General features: G+C 41.4%; 1 protein-coding gene across 1 annotated transcript in view; it reads left to right on the top strand.

Moving 5' to 3' along the window:
• LOC126259383 (replication factor C subunit 3) overlaps nt 1-24,346 on the top strand; it is a 90,676-nt gene that overhangs the window by 11,245 nt on the left and 55,085 nt on the right. The window contains exon 3 of the mRNA XM_049956133.1: nt 20,772-20,937. Coding sequence (XP_049812090.1) covers nt 20,772-20,937 — 166 coding nt within the window. The remainder of the gene's footprint in view (nt 1-20,771; nt 20,938-24,346) is intronic.

The following is a 24,346-nucleotide window of genomic DNA, read 5'->3' as shown; positions in this document are numbered from 1 at the left end:
TTTTCAGAATAAATGTTCCTTCATAAGGGAGGAGAGAGGGGAAAGAAAGGGAAGAAGGGAAAGTGGATTCAGTGACTCACAAACCAGGTTATGAAGCAACAGGGAAAGGAAAACAGGGAGGGTAGCAAGGATGGAGGCATGGTTGTCAGAGGGAAGCCAAAGGTTAAAGCAGGACCGGAGGAAAAGTATGTGGGATTGCAGTTTGGCTACAGTGAATGCATGTTTCCGGAATGAATGTAAATAATGTGGTATAGGATTAGGATACATAGTGGGTAACTGGTGGGTAGGGAAATTAAATAACTAAAGTTAAAATAGTAATCATAAGAAGGAATAAAACACGGAGGGAAGGACGAGTAAGAAAGTAATTGTGTTGGTAATGTTCAATACCAAAGGAAGACCACTAAATAACAAAAATACGGAAAAAGTTGACCAGACCAAGCAAGTATGTCCAGATCAGGGGAAAAGAACACACGTTGCTCAAAAACAGAGATAGTGAGTGGCGAAAAAAAAGATCACGCATGCTGCAAAAAAGATCGCCCGTACCCAGGATCCCATTCCCTCCATCCAGACTGAGCTGCAGAAAATCCTAAAAATCCAAGGTCCCTCACAAGACCTCACAACGGCTTCCATAGACTTACTCACTCCACCTGAGCCACGTACCCCTACCTTCTACCTATTACCCAAAATCCACAAAGAGAACCATCCTGGCCGTCCCATTGTAGCAGGCTTCAAAGCCCCAACAGAACGTATCTCAGCTCTGGTAGACCAACACCTCCAACCTATCACCCGCAGATTCCCATCCTACATCAAAGACACAAACCACTTCCTAGAACGCCTCAAATCCATTCCCACTCCTCTCCCACCTGAAACCTCTCTTGTCACCATAGATGCTACATCCCTTTACACAAACATCCCACATACCCATGGTCTCTCTGCCCTTGAGCAGTACCTCTCCCAACGCCCACCCGAAGATCTTCCTAAAACCTCGTTTCTTATCACACTTACCAACTTCATCCTCACACATAATTACTTCACTTTTGAAGGCCAGATCTACAAACAAATCAGGGGAACGGCCATGGGAACCAGGATGGCTCCGTCCTATGCCAACCTCTTCATGAGCCACATGGAGGAGGCTTTCCTGAAGACCCAACAGCTGCTTCCCCTGGCCTGGTATAGGTTTATAGATGACGTCTTTGTGGTCTGGACTCATGGTGAAGAAACAGTCCTTAATTTCCTCCATAACCTCAACTCCTTTTCGAATCTGAATTTCACCTGGTCCTTCTCCAAAACCCAAGCCACCTTCCTGGATGTTGACCTTCATCTTGTTGAAGCTCACATCCACACTTCTGTCCATATCAAATCCACAAACAAACAACAGTACCTTCAGTTTGATAGCTGCCATCCATTCCACATCAAACGCTCCCTTCCCTACAGCCTAGGTATTTGTGGCAAACGTATCTGCTCCAGTGACGAATCCCTCAACAATTACACCAATATCCTGACCAGTGCTTTCCTCTCCCGCAACTATCCTGCAGACCTTGTCCACAAACAGATCTCCCGAGCAATACACTCCTCCCCATCCAACAACAATGTTCCTACCCCCAGACCACACATTAGCATCCCCCTTGTCACCCAATATTATCCTGGCCTCGAATACATCAACAAATTACTCTGCCAGGGATATGACTTTCTCAAGTCAACCCCTGAAATGAGATCATCCCTTGACAAAATTCTCCCCACACCACCCAGAGTTGCCTTTCGTTGCCCCCCTAATCTCTGTAACATCCTTGTTAAACCCTACAATATTCCCAGACTACCTTCTCTACCAAGCGGTTCCTACCCCTGTAACCGACCCCGCTGCAAAACCTGCCCCATGCATCCCCCCACAACCACCTACTCCAGCCCCGCTACTGGTAAAACATACACAATTCAAGGCAGGGCCACATGTGAAACTACACATGTCATTTATCAGCTGACATGCCTGCACTGCACAGCCTTTTACATCGGTATGACAACAACTAAACTGGCTGAGCACATGAACGGACACAGACAAACTGTCCGCCTAGGAGATGTCCAATACCCAGTAGCGGAGCATGCCCTCCAGCATAAATCTAGGGACCTAGGAACCTGCTACACCGTATGTGCCATTTGGCTTCTCCCACCCAACACCAGTCCCTCTGAACTGCGGAGATGGGAACTTGCATTCCAACACATCCTTTCATCCCGCCATCCCCCTGGACTGAACCTACGTTAAACAACCTCACTCCCATTTACTCTTCAGTCTTCTCCTCTTTCCCTTTCCTCTTTAGCCATTCACGCATCTTTTCATCCTACATAGTTGTGTTTATCTTTATATTATATACCTCTTTACTTCTGTATGCATCCTCTTTGGTTTGAAGCTGGCACAGTACTTACAGTAGAATATCTTTGGCTTCCCTCTGACAACCATGCCTCCATCCTTGCTACCCTTCCTGTTTTCCTTTCCCTGTTGCTTCATAACCTGGGTTGTGAGTAACTGAATCTACTTTCCCTTCTTCCCTTTCTTTCTCCTCTCTCCTCCCTGATGAAGGAACATTTATTCCGAAAGCTAGGAACGTAAATTTTCGGTCCGGTTCTGTTTTTTGTGTATCTATCGGCTGTACTGAGCTGAGGTAAGTACTGGCTAGCCCCTCTATCTCTTTGTTAGTATTTGAAGATATTCTAAATTCTGATTCTAATACTGGATCACCTATATCTTCTATATCGATTCCTGTTTCTTCTTCTATCATGCCATCAGATAAGTTCTCTTCCTCATAGAGGTCCTCAATGTGTTCTCTCCACCTATCCACTCTCTCCTCAACATTTAACAGCAGAATTCCCAGTGGCCTGTTAATGTTACCACCGTTGCTTTTAATTTCACTGATGGTTGTTTTGACTTTTCCATATACTGAATCATTTCTTTTTTGATTTCTTCACATTTTCATGTAGCCATTTCACCTTAGCTTCTGCGCATTTTCTGTTTATTTCATTCCTAAGAGACTTGTATTTCTGTATTCCTGAATTTCCATGAACTTTTTGTACTTCCTTCTTTCGTTGATCAACTGAAGTACTTCTTCTGTTACACATAGTTTCTTTGCAGTCAGCTTTCTTGTACCTCTTGTTTTCTCTCCAACTTCTGTGACCACCCTTTTTACAGGTGTCCATTCCTCTTCAATTGAACTGCCCTGAGTTATTCATTATCGCAGTATCTTTAGAAAAGATCTCAGAAAACTCTTCATTCCTTAGTAGCTTAGTATCCACATTTTTGCGTATTGTTTATTCCTGACTAGTCTCTTAAACTTCAGCATACTCTTCATCATTATCAAATTGTGATCTGTGTCTGCATTTGCCCTGGGTATGCATTACAATCCAGTATCTGATTTTGGAATCTCAGCCCGACTTTGATGCGATACAACTGAAATCTTGCTATATCTCCTGGCCTTTTCCAAGTATACCCCTCCTCTTGTGGTTCTAAATAGAGTGTTTGCTATTACCATCTGAAATTTATTGCAGAACTCAATTAGTCTTGATCTTCTCTCATTCCTAGTACCAAGCCCATACTCTCCCATATCTCTCTCTTCTACTCTTTCCCCTACAACTTCATTCCAATCCCCCATGACAGTTAGATATTCATCTCCCTTTATTTACTGAATTATCTGTTCAACATCCTCATAAACTTTCTCTCCTCATCTTCTGTTTGCAACATCTGCGTGCGTATCTGAAGTATTGTTGTTGGTGTTGGTTTTTTGTCGATTCTGATGAGAACAATCCTATCACCGAACTGTTAATGGTACCTCACCTCTATCGTACCTTCCCATTCATAACAAATCCTACTCCTGTTATTCCATTTTGTGCTGCAGATTAATATTACCCTATACCCATCTGACCAGAAATCCTTGTCTTCTTTCCATTTGACTTCCCTGACACCCACTGTATCTAGATTGAGCCTTAGCAGCTCCATTTTCTGATTGTCTAGCATCCCTACCACAAAAAAGACATTATTGTTGTGTTGGTTATTAAATCTTTATCCCATGGTCACCTCCCTCTTGGCAGTCCCCTCCCAGAGATCTGAATGGGGTACTATTCCAGAATCTTTTGCTGATGGAGAGATCATCTTGCCACTTTTCAGTTACAAGTCACATGTCTCGTGTATACATGTTTTGTGTCTTTAATGCAGTGGTTTTCATTGCCTTCTTCATTGTCTTGCGGTTTGACGTTGCTGATTCTTCTGCCCTTTAGGGACAATTTCTCATCTTAGGGCAAGAGAGTGCTTGAACTTCTTTCCGCTCCTCCGCACTCTTTCACCAGGCTGTTGGGAGAATAAGGGAGACTTCTTATGCCGGAAGCCTTCAGCTGTCATTGCTGATGATTTGTATTCAGAATTTAAGCAGTGCCAGGGTTCGAACCCGAGACTGAGGACATTTTGATTGCTAATCAGAGACGCAACCCCTAGACCATGAGTGCTGATTCTATAGAGGCATAAATAGAACACTACACGATGAAATGATGCTGTAGTTCACTGGTTAATGTGCAGTCCTGATGTGCAAAAGATCACTGGTTTGAATCTAATAATGAGACTATTTTTTATTTTTAAATCTTTATAAAAATGACTGATTGTCATTATTTTGAATTGTTTATTTTAAATGCAGTTTTTTCATATTTAATATTTTGTCACGTCATTTTTATCATTGTATTGACTTTTTATTTGCTGTTATTTTTACTTCGTATCATTCATTTTACATTTGGAATCAGCCTGTTTCTCCTAAACCTGCAACAGAGAGCCAGGCAAGACTGCTCATCACTTGGTATCATGTCAGCTTGTGTGGCCAGTATGAGGATTGTTTCAGGTAGCTGATGAAAGTGAAACATTTCATTTTGCTTTTAGTGCTGAAACTGGAATTTTTTCATCATGAGTTTGCTCACAGAGGCCAGCTTTAATCACCATGATCAAAGTGAGCATGATCAACAGTTCTGCCGCAGGTTGGTGACCGGTGTTTTATCATATACATAGCACATCACGAGGTTGTGGTTAGGTTAGGACATGAGTTTAAATCCATAGCTACAAAATGCATTGTCTGCCGCAGTTCAGTCACTGATCACTTAAAGTCAGTTGTGGACAGAGCATCTCGCATTCCCACCATACCTAATGGCAACCGCTTCCGACAGTGCTCTGCTTTACATGAACAGCAAGTACAGAGGGACCCGCCATGTGTGAGTATCACTTTGGACCAAGCGGCAGCTAATGTGGCAACGCTATAACAGCAACTTATAGAAGTCAGCTGTCAAGTAATTTTGATTGGACTATAGGGCAGGGTTCTCAGGCATATGTAGTGTGTCCATACAATACACCCCCCCCCCCCCCCCTTAGTGTAGTGAGAGTTTGTGTATGGGATCTGAAATCCAGTGTGGGCACTAGCCATGGAATATCTGAATATCTGCAACTACCTTTTCTGTCCTCGAAAGTATTCTATTGGTGTGAAATTTATATTCACTAGGCATTCAGTGGAATGTGATAAAACAACAATTTGACCTATGGAGATATACATGGCAGGAAAATATTATGAGCTGGGACAGAAACTATCAGTTGGATTACACATGGAATCCCATTATTTCTGCAGTTTGCTGTCAGCGAAGATGACAAAATATTTTGCAAGCATGCCAAGCAAAGTGGCACAGTGGTTAGCACTATGGACTTTCATTTAGGAGGACGGCAGTTCAAATCTCTGACCAACCATTGAAATTTAGGTTTTCTGTAGTTACTCTAAATCACTTACGATAAATGATGAGTTGAATGCTTCAAATTTTATTCTCCACCTTGCTCCAATCAAATCTTGTGGTTTGCCTTGAATGACCTCATTATTGGCAGCATGTTAAACACTTACCTTCTTTGCTTTCTTCCAAGCTACTGTAGTCTCAGTCTCCTTGGGCTTAAGGGAAAGTCACGAGAAATACCATTCGGTTTATCTGCATATCCACCATGCGTATCTGCTTGACAAGGTTCAGAAAGAGCATATTCCACTTTAGATCATATGCATGTATTTATGTGAGAGTAATGCCGTTTGTCTTTTGTAAGCTGTTACCATTGACTTTGTTGTATACTTGCAGTGCCAGGCTTTTTTTTTTTTTTTTCTCTGCTGCATTTACGCATTGTTTTCATTGAAGTAATGAGTTGCAAGTCTCGCAGTTATGCATACTTGAAGTTAGGTCTGAGAGTACTTTCCTGTAATACTACACATGGATCTCTTGAATGCAGCACTTTCTGTGTTATTGTTGTGGCAGTATACATGTTGTGTTAAGAATCAGAATCTGCATTCCTGTGAAAATGGCATGTTCCAATGTACCTATATTAGTACTCAACACTTATTTTCTCTTCTGTGAGTTTTATTATGAATATAAATGGTAGGGTCTATGCCTAGAGAGGAAGTGAACCAAACTTTTTCAGCCTACTTCGCTCTGTAATGTTTGATAGGAGTGAACACCCTCTATTGTCTGCCCTGTTTAGCTACATTCATTGCTGTTACTTGCCCACAATTCTTTGTATTTCATCTCCACAGCTCAGTAACTCTTCAGACAGTGTCTGCACTTTCCCTGTTTTCTTTCCAGAGCCAATACATGGCTCCGCTGCTTTCTGTTTGCATAAATTTTTAAGATAAGTTGAGTTTCTGTTGGTATTGTTCTATACTCACAGGTCTCTTACGTCTTTAGCAGAACCTTTCCTGGCCCAGGCAGTGGTTCCAAATAGAAGTCAGGACTGCTTCACTGTGTTGATGAATACCTGACTCTGAACTACGGCAATACTGGCAATTTTCTAGGTGATTCTGAATCTCTTTTTGCACAAGATAGAGGTCAAAATACTGACAGACCTGTTCTTTGAGTGACCAATTATTGAGACAGATAATTTGAGTTCATAGCCTACACAAATTCCCTGTCAAGATTTGTGTGTTTCATTGTGTTGCCTGTGCAGCAGCTCTGCTTCAGGACCAATGTTTCTTCACAGTTCCTTTTGAGTTGAGCTATGGAAGCCATGGAAATGATGAGCTGCAAGTCGTCTGTGTATGCCATGTACCAACTACTTTTACATTACATTAAAAGTTGTTCCAGTAGATCATGAATACAAACTTTCGCAACGATGTGTAATGTGCCATTTTAATATAATTTTTCTTCACACGATACAGTATTTTCTTCTTCTTTTTTTTCAGTTGCTACTTCGTATCCAAAAATTCATCTGTTGAGTAGAAGGATTCCAATATTCTTTAATTTGCTTTTAAATGCTGGTTGGCTATCTGTCAGACTTTTAATGCTATTTGGCGAATGACCAAAGATTTCGGTGCCAAAGTCAAGATTTAGCCCAGAATAGTGAAGATCATCCTTCCTTCTGGTGTTGTAGCTATTATTTTTGAATTGGAATGGGTTTTTAAGAATAAATTTCATAAGTGAAGATATGTGTTGCGAAGGTACTGTGAATATCCCGAGTTTCTTAAATGTCTGCAAGGTGATCTTGGGTGGGCTCCAGCTATTGTACTGATCCCCCTTTTTTGCGCAATGAATACTTTTTCTCGTAATGATAAATTACCCCAAAATATGATGCCACATGAAAGCAGTGAATGAAAATAGGCATAGTAGGCTACTGTATTCACAAGTAATTATGCAAAGAAAGTTGGCTTGGCGCATTACGACATGCATACTAGTCTACTGAAATAGTCTGATCACTTTTTGCAACAGCATCTTGATTTCTTAACCTTTTGTCTCGTTATGAGGGATATTTTGTATTCAGTAATGTCCATGTCATCCAGAACTGCATTCATGTAACCACCTAATTTATGCGACCTTCTATTACAGCCTTGTGTTAATTAACCTGTGACAGACTTTTGGTTGTTCTGACTCCCTGAGTGCCCTTCAGACCATGCAACACTTGTAACCAGCGGATACGGTCGTCCAGAACATCCATAATGCCCTACTCCACCTGCAACGGCAGGGGAAGGAGGTTTCTTTCTGCTGGGTGCCGGGGCACATAGGTATGAGGGGAAACGAACTGGCGGATGTGGCTGCCAAAGATGCATGTTCCCTCCCTCACGTTGTTGAATGTGCCGTCCCCCTCCATGCTGTTACCTCCCTTTTGCGTTTTCGTGTTATGCGTCAATGGGAAGAGGAGTGGCTGGCAGTTGGTGAAAATAAGCTGCATTTGGTCAAGGCCACCACGCGGCCATGGCATATGTCCTACCAGTCATGCAGGCGGGATGAGGTTCTCCTCACTCGCCTCCGCATCGGGCACAGTCCCTTAACGCATGGTATTTTACTCCGGCGGGAGGACCCCCCCAATCTGCAGTGCTTGTGGCGTCCAGATTACTGTCCGCCACATTTTACTTGACTGTCCTTTATTCTCTGACCAGAGGGCGGTGGTTTCCTTGCCACCGGATTTGCCCTCTATTTTGCAAGACGACGCAGTGACTGTGGTTAAGGTCTTACGGTTTTGTGTCCTGTCCAATTTGTTGCCTCGGATTTTAGGGAGAGGATTTTAATGTGCTGCTGGGTGACTGGCTCACCCAGGTTTTAGGTAAGAGGTCCGCCAGTCACGATTACCTACGTGTTTCACTTCGATTTCTGTTCTCTTTTCCTTGTGTTTCCTTTCCTTTTTTAGTGCATTTCTTTTCCTCTTGTTTTGCCTCTGTATGTGAGGATTTGGAACTGCGTCAGGCCTGTGTCTTTTAGCCGTTCTCCTTGTTTGCTGTCCGTCTTGGATGACCACACTGTTTAGTGCCCGAAAACCTCAAACCTCCCCCCCCCTCCCCCCCCCCCCCCCCCACACAGACTTTTGGTGTTATTAATGTACTGATTCCGAGTGTCGACTTTATCCTTTAATGTAATGATGAGTTGTCATATGATGTCATTTGTTTGCAGACAGAAAGAGAACAGAACATTGACATTTCTTTTGCATCTGTATTAGTTTTTGGAACACAGGTTGTGACGAACTGAAATATAATGTAACCTGAGGCTTAGGTTAGGTTGGGGCATTACAGTTTATTGGTGGGTTGGTGATGCCAATGAATGTGAATGCAAAATCTTAGATGTGCTGACTTACTGATCGTGCTGTAGCATGCAGTTATGTTGATAAGTGACAGTTTGGTTATGAGTTGTCAAAGTGGTATTGAGCACTGCAATTAATCTGACTTGCATCAGAAAACAAAACATCATTCTGAAATGTAGACAAAGATGCGTAATCGACATGGAAAATATTTTTACATTTTGTATTGTAGCTATGAATTGTACAGTTTATCATAAATTTTCTCACATTATAAACCTCAAATACCATTAGGGATGGCACATAAGGGTAGAAATCCCAGGGTCCCTGCCAAATTTTTAGGTGACAGATATACATAATATAGTATTTTGCACACTTCAGTCGGATAAATACTGGTGTAGCATGAGCTGCATTGCCCCAGAAGATTATGCCATAAAACAGTACTGAATGAAAGTATGAAAAGTGTACTAGCAATCCTGCCTGCATATCAACATAGTGATAGAGATTTATGAGGGCATCATGGATAGAACTGAGCTTTTTGGTTATCATATTCAACAGTTCAGTTCAGTTTATTACCCAGCTTTGTGAATGGATGAGACAGCAAAGTCCAGTTTCCTACAAAATTAAACTGAAAACAATGTTTAATAATCAGAAAAGTTAGTAATGCAACCACTTTGTAGTATTTATCTATTATATGTAATTTTTATAAATGAGACAGTATATTTTGTTTGAAATTTGTAGATGGGCCATTCCATACCAGGTGGTCTAATTTCAGAAAAAGTTTCCTTGTGACCATCTCAGATTTTGCTGAAATTTTGTGTGAACATTTCCGCATGTCCTCAAAGAACATTAGTAAAGTTTTACTTTCACGACTTTAAAACTTGCAGTCATTTGTTTGATCACACAGTGCAGCTACAAACAGTACACCTGTCTCTTTTCGACAACTGAGAGACATATCTCTGGCAATATTTTCTTGAAAGGAACAAAACTAGACCATCTTGCACAACTTTTTGCACTATCTTCAGCAGAATAAAAAACGGTTTTCTAGGGTGATATGCGTAAAAGGTACTGAATTTAATCGATGAAAGGAGAAAACATAAAAATTTAATAAATGAAGCAGATGAAAGGGAATACAAATGTCTAAAAAATGAGATCATAAGGAAGTGTAAAATGGCTAAGCGGGAATGGCTAGAGAACAAATGTAAGAGTGTAGAAGCATGTATCACTAAGGGTAAGATAGATGCTGCCTACAGGAAAATTAAAGAGATCTTTGGAGAAAAGAGAACCACCTGTATGAACATCAAGAGCTCAGATGGAAAACCAGTCCTAAGCAAAGAACGGAAAGCAGAAAGGTGGAAGGAGTATATAGAGGGTCTGTACAAGGAAGATGTACGTGAGGGCAATTTTATGTAAATTGAAGGGGATGTAGGTGAAGATGAAGAGGGAGATATAATACTACATGAAGAATTTGACAAAGCACTGAAAGACTTAGTTGAAACAAGGCCACGGGAGTAGACAACTTTCGTTAGAACTACTGATAGCCTTGGGATAGCCAGCCATGACAAAACTCTTCCATCTGGTTAGCAAGATGTGTGAGACAGGGTAAATACCCTCAGACTTCAAGAAGAATATACTAATTCCAATTTCAAAGAAAGCAGATTCCGACAGGTTTGAAAATTACTGAACTATCAGTTCAGTAACTTTGAGGTTTGCCAATGACATTGTAATTCTGTCAGAGACAGCAGAGGACTGGGAAGAGCAGTTGAACAGAATGGGCAGTGTCCTGAAAAGAGGATACAAGATGAACATCAACAAAAGCAAAATGAGGATAATGGAATGTAGTCTAATTATATTAGATTAGGAAACAGGACACTTAAAATAGTAGATGAGTTTTGATATTTGAGAAGCAAAATAACTGATAGTTGAAGGGAGAGGATATAAAATGTAGACTGTCAATTGATAGAAAAGATTTTTTGAAGAAGAGAAATTTGTTAGCATCAAATAAAGATTTAAGCATCAAGAAGCCCTTTCTGAAAGTATTTGTAGAGAGTGTAGGCATGTGTGGAACTGAACATGAGTGATAAACATTTCAGACAAGAAGAGAACAGAAACTTTTGAAATGTGGTGTTACAGAAGATGCTCAAGAAGAGATGGGTAGAGCACGTAACTAATGAGGAGGTACATCGACATGATTACTCTGCAATTCACATTTAAGTGCTTGGCAGAGGGTTCATCGAACCACAATCATACTATCTCTCTACCAGTCCACTCCCGAACAGTGCGCGAGAAAAACGAACACCTAAACCTTTCTGTTCGAGCTCTGATTTTGATTTCTCTTATTTTATTTTGATGATCATTCCTATCTATGTAGGTTGGGCTCAACAAAACATTTTCGCATTCGGAAGAGAAAGTTGGTGACTGAATTTTCGCAAATAGATCTCGCCGTGACGAAAAACGTCTTTGCTTTAATGACTTCCATCCCAACTCGCGTATCATATCTGCCACACTCTCTCCCCTATTACGTGATAATACAAAACGAACTGCTCTTTTTTGCACCCTTTCGATGTCCTCGGTCAATCCCACCTGGTAAGGATCCCACACCGCGCAGCAATATTCTAACAGAGGACGAACGAGTGTAGTGTAAGCTGTCTCTTTAGTGGACTTGTTGCATCTTCTAAGTGTCCTGCCAATGAAACGCAACCTTTGGCTCGCCTTCCCCACAATATTATCTATGTAGTCTTTCCAACTGAAGTTGTTTGTAATTTTAACACCCAGGTACTTAGTTGAATTGACAGCATTGAGAATTGTACTATTTATCGAGTAATCGAATTCCAGCGGATTTCTTTTGGAACTCGTGGATCACTTCACACTTTTCGTTATTTAGCGTCAACTGCCACCTGCCACACCATACAGCAATCTTTTCTAAATCGCTTTGCAACTGATACTGGTCTTCGGATGACCTTACTAGACGGTAAATTACAGCATCATCTGCGAACAACCTAAGAGAACTGCTCAGATTGTCACCCAGGTCATTAATATAGATCAGGAACAGCAGAGGTCCCAGGACGCTTCCCTGGGGAACACCTGATATCACTTCAATTTTACTCGATGATTTGCCATCTATTACTACGAACTGCGACCTTTCTGACAAGAAATCATGAATCCAGTCGCACAACTGAGACGATACCCCGTAGGCCCGCAGCTTGGTTAGAAGTCGCTTGTGAGGAACGGTGTCAAAAGCTTTCCGGAAATGTAGAAATACGGAATCAACTTGAGATCGCCTGTCGATAGCGGCCATTACTTTGTGCGAATAAAGAGCTAGCTGCGTTGCACAAGAACGATGTTTTCTGAAACCATGCTGATTACGTATCAATAGATCGTTCCCTTCGAGGTGATTCATAATGCTTGAATACAATATATGCTCCTAAACCCTACTGCAAACCGACGTCAATGATATAGGTCTGTAGTTCGATGGATTACTCCTACTACCCTTCTTAAACACTTGTGCGACCTGTGCAATTTTCCAATCTGTATGTACAGATCTATCGGTGAGTGAGCGGTTGTATATGATTGCTAAGTAGGGAGCTATTGTATCAGCATAATCTGAAAGGAACCTAATCGGTATACAATCTGGACCTGAAGACTTGCCTGTATCAAGCGATTTGAGTTGCTTCGCAACCCCTAAGGTATCTACTTCTAAGAAACTCATACTAGCAGCTGTTCGTGTTTCAAATTCTGGAATATTCCATTCGTCTTCCCTGATGAAGGAATTTCGGAAAACTGCGTTCAATAACTCCGCTTTAGCGGCACAGTCGTCGGTAACAGTACCATTGGCACTGCGCAGTGAAGGTGTTGACTGTGTCTTGCCACTTGTGTACTTAACATATGACCAGAATTTCTTCGGATTTTCTACCAAATTTCGAGACAATGTTTCGTTGTGGAACCTATTAAAGGCATCTCGCATTGAAGTCCGTGCCAAATTTCGCGCGTCTGTAAATTTTAGACAATCTTTGGGATTTTGCATTCTTCTGAAATTCGCATGCTTTTTCCGTTGCCTCTGCAACAGCATTCGGACCTGTTTTGTGTACCATGGGGGATCAGTTCCATCTCTTACCAATTTATGAGGTATGAATCTCTCAATTGCTGTTGCTAATATATCTTTGAATTTGAGCCACATCTCGTCTACATTTGCATAGTTAGTTCGGAAGGAATGGAGATTGTCTCTTAGGAAGGCTTCTAGTGACACTTTATCCGCTTTTTTAAATAAAATTTTTTTTGCGTTTGTTTCTGGTGGATTTGGAAGAAACGGTATTGACCCTAGCTACAACGACCTTGTGATCACTAATCCCTGTATCAGTCATGATGCTCTCTATTAGCTCTGGATTGTTTGTGGCTAAGAGGTCAACTTTGTTTTCGCAACCATTTACAATTCGCGTGGGTTCGTGGACTAACTGCTCGAAATAATTTTCGGAGAAAGCATTTAGGACAATCTCGGAAGATGTTTTCTGCCTACCACCGGTTTTGAACAAGTATTTTTGCCAACTTATCGAGGGAAGGTTGAAGTTCCCACCAACTATAACCGTATGAGTTGGGTATTTATTTGTCACAAGACTCAAATTTTCTCTGAACTGTTCAGCAACTATATCATCAGAGTCTGGGGGTCGGTAGAAGGAGCCAATTATTAACTTCCTAAAAAACCGCCCAGTCCACGCCACATAGCCTCCGCTACCCGTGTAGCCGCCAGCTGAGTGTAGTGAACTCCTGACCTATTTAGCGGAACCCGAAACCTCACCGTAAGTCAAGGAATCTGCAGCCAACACGGTCGCAAAACCGTCTGAGCCTCTGATTCATACCCTTCACCCGGCTCCGCACCAAAGGTCCGCAGTCGGTTCTGTCAACGATGCTGCAGAAGGTGAGCTCTGCCTTCATCTCGTAAGCAAGACCGGCAGACTTCACCAAATCAGATAGCCGCTGGAATCCAGAGAGAATTTCCTCAGATCCAAAGTGACACACGTCATTAGTGCCGACATGTGCCACCACCTGCAGCTGGCTGCACCCTGTGCTCTTCATGGCATCCGGAAGGACTCTTTCCACATCAGGAATGACTCCACCTGGAATGCACTCGGAGTGCACACTGGATTTCTTCCCCTCCTTAGCCGCCATATCCTTAAGGGGCCCCATTACGCGCGTAATATTGGAGCTCCCAACTACCAGTAAGCCCACTCTCTGCAATTGCCCGGACCTTGAAGGCTGAGAATCATCCTCTGAAACAGGGCAGGCAGCTGCATCTGGCTCAGCCAGAGGCAGTACCTGAAACCTGTTTGTCAGACGCACCGGGGAGGCTTTCTGATCAGCCTCCGGGGACGTCTTTCGCTGCCACGCCTTGGAACGACCTCCCAATCAACCACAGGCGAGGGCTCAGCCCCGCTGCGGGCAGCAATCGGGGCAACCAAAGCGGCAGACCGATCTGGGGACAGACAGGACGAGGTTGACATCCCCGTGATACCCAAGTCCGGCTCCCCACAGTGGTGCCCATTGGCAACAGCCTCAAGCTGCGTGACCAAAGTGAGCGCCGCCTGCAGCTGTGAACGAAGGGATGCCAACTCAGCCCTCATCCGAACACAGCAATCACAGTCCCTGTCCATTCTAATCGATGTTGAACAACAGTTACTGAAACACGAGTCCGTGCCTAGATAACACAAGGGAAACACGCAAAGAATGTGTGAACTAACCTGTACAAATGCCTAATGACTGCGCTACAATCGGCCTGAATTTACGATTACAGTAACTAAGACTCGAAATTACACCTCCTATACGAAACTCAACTATGTAACAAATAAGTATGCTAGGAGTATACGACTTGCTGCTGGCAGCTGCTTATCCAACGGCGGCATGGAGCACACTGGCTGTGACCAACCAACACTGGCCATTCAAAACAAAAACCGAAGACAGATGACTACGCGAATTTACACTATTCAGGTACTAAAGCGCGATGCTACAGCTCTCAAATACTATAATACGCCCGAAATTTATGAATTAAACAATGCAAGTACCCAAAAACACGCAAAGAAATTAAGAATTGAACTATGTAACAAATAAGTAAGCTAGGAGTATACGACTTGCTGCTGGCAGCTGCTTATCCAACGGCAGCAGGGAGGTACTGAATAGAATTGAGGAGAAGAGAAATTTGTGGAACAACCTGACTAGAAGAAGGAATCCGTTGGTAGGACACATTCTGAGGTATCAAGGGATCACCAATTTAGTACTGAGAAAAGCATGGTGGATAAAAATCATTGAGGGAGACCAAGTGATGAATACAGTAAGCAGATTCAGAAGGACGTAGGTTGCAGTAGTTACTCGCAGCGGAAGAGGCTTGCACAGGATAGAGTAGCATTGAGAGCGGCATCAAAACACTCTTTGGACTGAAGACCACAACAACAACAACATGTTAAGTATAATTTGAAGCAATACGGGTCCACTTTCAATGCACCTCCGCCTTATTTTTTTTTAAGGCCATGGTGCTCTAATTGCAAAAGCAAATATAGTTTCTTAGGTGGTTTAAAGACTCTTTTTCTTTTCTTCTTTTGTAAAAGTGAGCCAAAAATAGCCATTTTTGGCATTTAAAAAAAAAATTGTAAACCATGTGTTCAATTTGTAAACTATGGGAAAGTAGTAGGAGAATGAAATTTGCGTTCAATTTGTAAACTGTTGCAAAGTAGTAGGAGAATGAAATTTTATACTCTAACATCTTGTTTTTGTAAGTTAATACATGCAAAGTTTCAGGTTTAGCCTACATTTACTTGCGAAGATTTAAAAAACTGTTGATAGCTATGCTATTAGGTCAAACAAATGACTATATCTTCTGAAGTATTGAATTAATGACTGTGAAACATTAGCAATGTTCATTGGGAACATTTGCGGTTGTTCATACAAAATTTCATCAAAATTTGTGATGTTCATGCAGGAACCTCTAGACCACTTGGCATGGAACAAGCCAGATGTCATATAGCTGTCAGGAAAGTAGTTTTCAAGCACATGTAAATATTTTCTATATTCACAGTATTTAGTATTATTTGATTTTACCTGGTTACATGAGAAAAACCCATTGTGATTTGAAGGTACAACGCTACTGGTATTTTCAGTTACAAAGAGAATAGTGGCAAATGACAAAACTGTTTTGATGTTCATGATAAAAGGCTGGAGGCACTTGCTACTAGGCAGTTTCCATCAGATGTTTCGGCATTTTTCTTCAAACTGACGCTGAACGGAATTTATGCATCTGTCGTTGTAACACATTGAACCTTCCAAGGAGTGCCACAAGATAATTTTATTTTGAGTTTCTTGAAAATTCAGTCACAATTTAAAGTATTAACGAACTTTCTGCGATAGAACTGAGCCAGAGTAGGAAACCCCTGTTGCAAAAAGAAATGATCAGCTCCTATGTATCAGCAGATGAGTTTTGAACCTTACCCTTGCATGGTATTGGCAATGTTTCTATGGTTTGGAGTTGGCTGCTTACAGGAGTGTGGCACCAAAAGAGCCAAAAAAATTCTGGGCCACTGCCACATCCTTACCTTTCAGACTGAGCTTTTATAAGGACCAGCAGCTGCAGCTTCACCCCCATCGTGGACTTACTGCTACAGTGATTTACCACCTTGCAGTGAGTAGCGGTTTAGTTGTTCATCACCTTGAACAGAACACAGCAATATTGCGAGCATGTGCTCATTGTTGTATTCACTTGGTGCGTGGATATATCTCACTCGACAGCCGCAAATCGGTGGTGCCAGGCTTGTGGTGACGTTCATAAGATTCATCGGAACCTCCTCCATTGTCACCTTGATCTGGTGTCTTGGTTCAGTACTTTCTCCCCAGCTTGACCATAGTTCCTGTTTCACTCATGTGCTTTGTGTCATTTATTATTGTGTAACATCAACAAAAGCTGTCGTCAGCAGTGTATTGTGTTTTGCTTGGTTCTAATTTCAGAAGTTGTATTTCCCAGTACCTGACAAATGAGGAACCCCCTGCAAAAAGGAACACTGCTAATGCCTTAATGTGTTGGAATATTGGGTAGATAATAAATTTAAAATCTCAGCAGCCTTTTAACATGTACCACTCCCATAAACTAGGGTAATCTCTTTCCATTTTTGCCGACTAGTACTGCAAGAGCTGTGGATGGCAGTAGGGTGAGGTAGACACATCTTGTCTGGTAGGGCATAGGGCAAGTTCAGTTTACAAATATCATGCCCTTGGCTGTGTATGCCACTGGAGGGGTGAGTGCAGCTGCAGTTGGGGTGGTGGTTTGATGGCTGTCAGAAGAATAAGCAGAGGGCTAGGTTTGATTGTATTGGGGAGGGCATACTTCCTTTATGCAGCTTGGAGTTTAGATTTTCAAATAAATCTGTAGTATATTGGTTACATTGTTGTGTAACTGAACTATTTTCACTCTTTGGATTAGCAGCCCTTAGTTTTTTACAACTCTTGTGGGAACTTCAGCTGTCTCCCATCAGAGCTTGAAGATAATTGATTCCAATGTAATACAGTTTGCATGTGGAGCTTGGAACTTTTAACGTCTTTCTGTATTTAAATAAATTCATAAATACTTAAATTTGCTCTTGCCAGCTTTAATATATACTGAATGTATTATAAACTGTTTAATTAGTGACAGCTGCAGTAGACTTTCTGCATAGTGAATAAACATGGTAGCTAAAGATAAACTTTGTGCCTCAGCTACATTAATTTAATATGGTAGTGTCTTGAATAGCGATATTGTTTCTATTTATTTGTTACAATTTAACAAGATGTTCAACAGATCCATGTCCAACTATGGGACATACTATGATGGCATGGACCCACCCGTAATTAGAGTGAAATATAAACTTTAAGTGTATTCGTGTAGAGCCACGGCCCATGTGCATCATAATTGTGGGTATGTGTCACAGATAGAATTTAGCTTTATTAAAATATAGGCACTAGAGCATTCTGTAGCATCTGCATATTAAAGAAGATAGTATGATGTGGGATAATAGAAATAAAGTTCACAGACTTTTTTTAAAAAACCTTGTGAGGTATTTCTTTAGTAATAACTATTCTTCACTGCAAATGTGAATTTGACTCAACCAGCTAAGAGTTTATAGTTATGTCACCAAAAACTGCTATCTGACTCTCTCATGATGTTAGAAGTTAAGCATGTACCTGTAGAGGTACGTACTTCTTTAGATCATAATTTTCCTCCGTTGAAGTCTAAACCTCCAGGAATATATGCAGACAGCTACAAAATTTATACATCGTTCCTCAAACAGTTTCAAAGCGTATATAATTATGAGCGCATTCTTTGAGTTGTTAAGTTATGGCAAGTAGTAGATACATTTCTTTGCCTTATATTTCACATTACCTTTTCAAACTGCATTCGATAATATATTGGTACGTCAGTGCCTGTGCACCTGGCCTATCAGTATGACAATTAAGATACAATAAATTCTCCACCCAATAATAATGTCAAGTAATGATGGACTCTGACATATTCGCTCAGATACCAACACTGGAAGATGTGGAAGAAGACAATGAACATCAAATAAAATAATTAATGAGTGTAATTTCTCCACAGGTTGTGTAAAAATGTACTGACTGTTTTATCTTTGCACATGAGTCTGAGTACACAGGAGAGTGTTTTAAGTAATTAATTTGAAGCATTTCTTAAATCAACCAGGAGAAAGAAATAATGGAGTTGGTTCATGATGCTACTATTGCGACCATGTGTGCCACAGATGCAACTATACTCTTTTTTCTGATGTTCTCTGGCAGAAGCCCATATTAGGGCAGTCAGGAGAAATAACTAAGGCCTTTAGAGAACTTGTAATGGTGTTCTAGTGCAATGAACATCAACCCTCCATGACCAGTTCAGTTATATCCAAAACAATTCTGGACGAAGGCATATTAAAAGAAATGAGTGCTACATCTCACCTACTAGATTGTTCATCACATTCACTAACATACTTCCTGAGCCCTGATACATTTTCAGTGTTATTCTAGCCAGCACATATCTGTGGCACAGCTAATGAAGATGTTAGCAGTGACCCCTGGATAGTATTGAACTTTAAAAGCACAACTTTCTGAAAAGGGTAGTTGCTACTCACCATATAGCGGATGCTGAGTTGCAGATAGGCACAACAAAAAGACTGTTACAAAATGAGCTTTCGGCCAACAAGGCCTTTCCCAAAATAAGATAAAAACACACACACACACATTTACAAACGAACGCAGCCTTGGCTTCAGACGCCAGAGACTGTGTGTGTGTGTGTGTGTGTGTGTGTGTGTGTGTTCGGCAAAGGCCTTGGCCGAAAGCTCATTTTGTGACAGCCTTTTGGTTGTCCCTACTGGCAACTCAGCATCTCAGCTATATGGTGAGTAGCAACTATCCTTTTCATAGTATTGTTTCATTCCCTCCTAGATTTTGCATTGTTTAAAAGCACAACTTGTAGAGATGTTGTTTTCAGTAATTACATACCATCATTGTCAACACCTTGAAACTTAAAGTGGCCCTTTTAATGAAGTTGCAGCCGAATTTTAGCTTTATGCAATCAAATACTACGACACCTATGAAATAACAGTGAAAAGAAGGGTATAATGAAGAACAATTTGTCTAATAGGTAATTTGTGCAAATTGTTAGAAAGAATGGTTAACAGGTAACTGTATTGGCACCAGTAATCCAGAAAACTTCTATCTCAATTCAAATGTGGTTTTTGAGAATTCTGGCTGACCAGTAGCCATCTTCTGCATGTAGAATACCCAGTCTGACTTGTCTTTGTACACTGGTAATGTCTGACTGCATTGTTCTTACACCTACATAAAACAACTAACTACATGACCGTATAACATTTTGCTCACTTTACATAGTATGTTTTTCAGGCATGTCTACACAGTTTTATACAGCACCTTTTGTTACTTTGTTTGATTTGGATCATGAGTGAGCCTGACATTTAGGAATCAATATGTCCAAGAAACATTCTCCCACCAGAATCAGTACTCAGCACTACTTTCTTTGTGATAACTATTAATGATACCATAACCATTGTGGGACTCATTGTCTTATCAAGATTGTATTTAGATGACTTCTGCTTATACTAAAGATCAGCATCACACATCGTTTTTTGGACAGCACATATTGTGAATTGATCTAAATGTAGACTGGAATGAATGTTTGATATCTCTGATAGTAGCTGGTGTTGCAATAGCTACTGTCAACTGTGTTTCAGGTTTTTGGAGTAGAAAGTGAACATTTTGACAACATACAATGCTGTTAACCTCTGTATTGGTTTAGGGGATGAACACTGAGGAAGTACCGTCCACAGTAGTTCTCATCCCAAGGGATGTGATGCTTTGCTATATCCTTGAAGTAACATATATGATTAATTTTTTACCTCTTATCCCTATACCTCTGTCAGTCTAGTTTTCCTAGCCATGTTTACATAATACACAGAGATTTGAGTGTTTACTCCTCAAGATATTTCATTAACTGATGTCAGTGCAGGACGAGCATGGAGGTAGTACGTAATTTTATTTCAAGTCATCTGATTTTGTAATTTGTTCCAAGAGGATGGTGATAAAATGCCATTTGTATCTGTCACTTTTTGCATCTCACAGGCTATGTTTACTGATGTAACAAGAAATGTTAAGTGTGTTGTAATGCACAAGTTGTTTTAAATACCTCAGGTTGTATATCTTTTTGATTCACAGACTCCATCAAATAAAAAAATTGAATTAATGACTTTAAGCAGTAATTACCACATTGAAGTGAATCCATGTGATGTTGGAATTTATGATAGAGTTGTCATACAAGAACTGATTAAAGGAGTAGCTCAGACTCATCAGCTTGACTTGCAAGGACTAAGGGATTTCAAAGGTATGTGAGAGTATACATTCACTCATTGCGATCGTGAACTGCAAGTTTCTAAGCAAAATACCATGTATATATGGCTTTAGTTATCCAAGCTTGCAGAACTATGTAAAGGATTTTGAATCATTCCAATGGAGAGTAAGAGGAAGGAAACTATTTTACTCCTCTTTACCCAGTTATTTTGGAAGAAAAGCCTCCGCAATATCCCATGATCTTGTGCTTTCATAATAGAATACAGTATACAATGCATACATCAATATTTTGACTTTTGGGTTATTATGTATGATTGTCTTGATTGCTGCATTTTAATTACATATTCTGACTGTAAACACCTTCATTTGGAAAAAATAATAGACCCCATATTGAATGTAGATGAAATAACGTTTTAAAAATATACAGAGATTGCCATCTAGTTAAGAAATCAGGACCTAAAGTTTTTTCTTTAAGGAAGCTCATTTAAGTCGTACAGTCGTTAACAGTATATGATCATAGGAAAATGCCTCAATTGCAGATGCCATACTGTAAAAAACAGAAGTATGAAAGAAAAGGAATTGACGAGGGGGTGGAGGGAGTCACATTTAATAACATTACAACCTAAAAAAATCTTGCTGTTGTCTGATGCCCTTCCAGATCATGGGTTCCTATCCCCATGATCACTGATATGAATTGGTCTGTTTCCTACATTCCTTCCATTCAGATGGCTACTAAGCTTGAAATATTACTTAAGGTTCTTTAACATGGTGGTCTCTCCTTGCCTGTCTCATTCAGAGCCTCAGGACAAGACCTTATTCTGACTTCTGCATAGCAATTGTGAGGAAGGGGACTGGGTATACTTGTGGTCATTTGATTCCTGCTTGCATTGGTGGCCTATGGTATTCATCCCCATACGACAGTGAGGTGTAAGTCAACTATATAGTGAAAAGGACTGCTTCACAGACTTCATTGAATAAAGAAATTGAATTAATGACTTAGAGCAGTAAATTCCATGTTGTAAGTGAATCCATGTGATATTGGAATTTATGATAGAGTTGTCATACAAGAACTAATTAAAGGAGTAGCTCAGAATCATCAGCTTGACTTGCGAAGACTAAGAGATTTCAGAGATATGTGAGTATACATTTACTCATTGTGCTTGTGAACTGCTCGATAGAAGCAAAAATATCACATATATAAAAACATGGTGGAGGGGAGAACCAGGTGGCTTGGGTTGTGAAGCAGCCACTGAAACGAAGCACGTTATGTTCAGCTGCATGTTGTGCCACAGGGTGGTCCATTTTGCTCCTGGCCACAAGTTGGCAGTGGCCATTCATCTTGGTGGACAGCTGGTTGGTAGTTGCACCAATATAAAAAGCCATCCAATGATTGCAGCAGAGCTGGTATATGACATGGCTACTTTCACGTGTGGCCCGGCCTCTGATAGAGTAGGGTAAGCCTGTGACAGGACTGGAGTAGGAAGTGCTGTTGTGTGGACTGGGCAGGTCCCTGTGGCAAGGGGTTGGGATTGGGAGTGGCATAGGGATGGACTAGGATGTTGTGTGGGTAGGATGTCCTTAATTTCAGGCATAATGATGGATAATCAAAGTCGTGATAAAGGATGTGGTTCAGTTGTTCCAATCTAGGGTATAGTAGGTGACAAAGATGGTGTGTCTTTGTTGTTGGCGTGTGGGTGTAATTGCAGCATTGGGTGTGTGTGCGGATATGGCAAGGGAAATCTATCTGCAGACTATGTCTGGGGAATAGTGCTTGTCTGTGAAGGCCTATCTGAGATATTCAGCATACTGGGCAGGGCAGTTTTTGTCAGTACAAATATGCCGTCCCTGGGTGGCCAGACTATATGGGAGGGGTTTTGTGGTGTGGTAGGGATGGCAGCCGTTGAAATGCACATACTGTTAGTTGTTGGAGGGTTTAGTGTGGACGGAGGTGTGCATGGCAGCATCAGAGAGGAGGTCAATGTCTAGGACAGTGGCACATTAGGTTTAGGAGAACTAGTTGAAGCAGATGGAAGAGAAGGTGTTGAGGTTATGAAGGTCTGAGGATAGGGTGTCTTGGGCTTGAGTCCAGATCATAAAAATGTCATCAATGAAGCTGAACCAGATCAGGGGTTTGGGGTTTCAGGAAACTTGGAAGGTTTCCTCTAGGTGGCCCGTAAACAGGTTGGCACAAGAGGGTGCCATACACATTCATGTGGCTGTGCCATGGAAGTTTTTGTATTCCTTCTCTTCAAAGGAGAAGTATTTGCATGTTAGGATAAAGTTAGCAAGGAGTATGAGGAATGAGGTAGTGGGTTTGCAGTCTGAAGGATGTTGGGAGAGAGAGTGCCCAATAGGGCAAGACCACAGCCATGAGGGATGTTGGCATATAGGGAAGCGGCATCAACACTGATGAGTAGGGACCCAGAAGATAAAAGGGTGGGGATGATGGATAATCAGTGAAGGAAGTGATTAGTGTCTTTGATATGGACGGCTAGATTTCAGACATTTGTTGCAGGTGTTGGACATTGAAGACCAAAATTATGTCAGTGGTGGTGTAACAGCCAGCTACAATGGACATTCAGGATTATCGGGTTTGTGGATTTTCAGAATGCATATAGAAGGTGGCTGTGTGGGATGTCATAGGAGTGAGGAGAGAAATAGATTCAGGGGAGAGGTACTGCAAAGGGCCCAAGGCCTTAAGCATGGATTGGAGGTTATGTTGAACTTCTTGTGTAGAGTTTGTAGGTGGAGCAGGCAGTTGATTGGCAGAGGTCTTCTGCCAGATAGTCACTGAGATTCATAGCATTGGTGGTGAAATCTTTGTCTACAAGTAGAATAATTGGGTCTGGATTTGTTTTGAGGTTTGTATGGCAGCCATTTCTTCTTGTGAAAGGTTGGTTTTCTGAGAAAGGGACCTGGAGAAGGACGGTGAACCCAAGTTGGAGCTCAGGAATTCGTGGAAGGTGACCAGATGGTTAGGTGGGATGGCGGGAGGATAACAGTTGGATGGTGGTGTGACCTGGGAGAAGAAGGGATCAATGTTGGGATTATGTTGGCTTTGGTTGGAAGGATTGGTGGCAAAGAAGTGTTTCCTTTGCAGGGATCAGCAGGAGGAGAGTAGGTCTTTGACAAGTTTAACATGGTTAAATTTGAATGTAGGGCTAAAGGCGAGGGCTTTTGATAGGACTGAAATGTGTGTGGGGTTGAGGGGTTGTTGGAAAGATTAACAACAGTGATATGACAGTGACTAAACAATGGCGGCCATGCAATGGAACCCCCCCCCCCCTCCCCCCAATCCCCTATGGTCTAACAATAAACATTCCTTTCTCCTGATCCTACCCCTCCTTTCTCAATGACCTTCATCTTTTCAGATTCTGCCAGTCCTTGTCACTCACGAACCTGGTACTGCAAAAACACATTTTCAAGGCACACTCCGATAAATC

Source organism: Schistocerca nitens, chromosome 5, assembly GCF_023898315.1.
Source record: "Schistocerca nitens isolate TAMUIC-IGC-003100 chromosome 5, iqSchNite1.1, whole genome shotgun sequence".
Classification (NCBI taxonomy): Eukaryota; Metazoa; Arthropoda; class Insecta; order Orthoptera; family Acrididae; genus Schistocerca; species Schistocerca nitens.
Note: the sequence above shows the minus strand (reverse complement) of the source record. Positions and strands in the feature narration are given on the sequence as shown.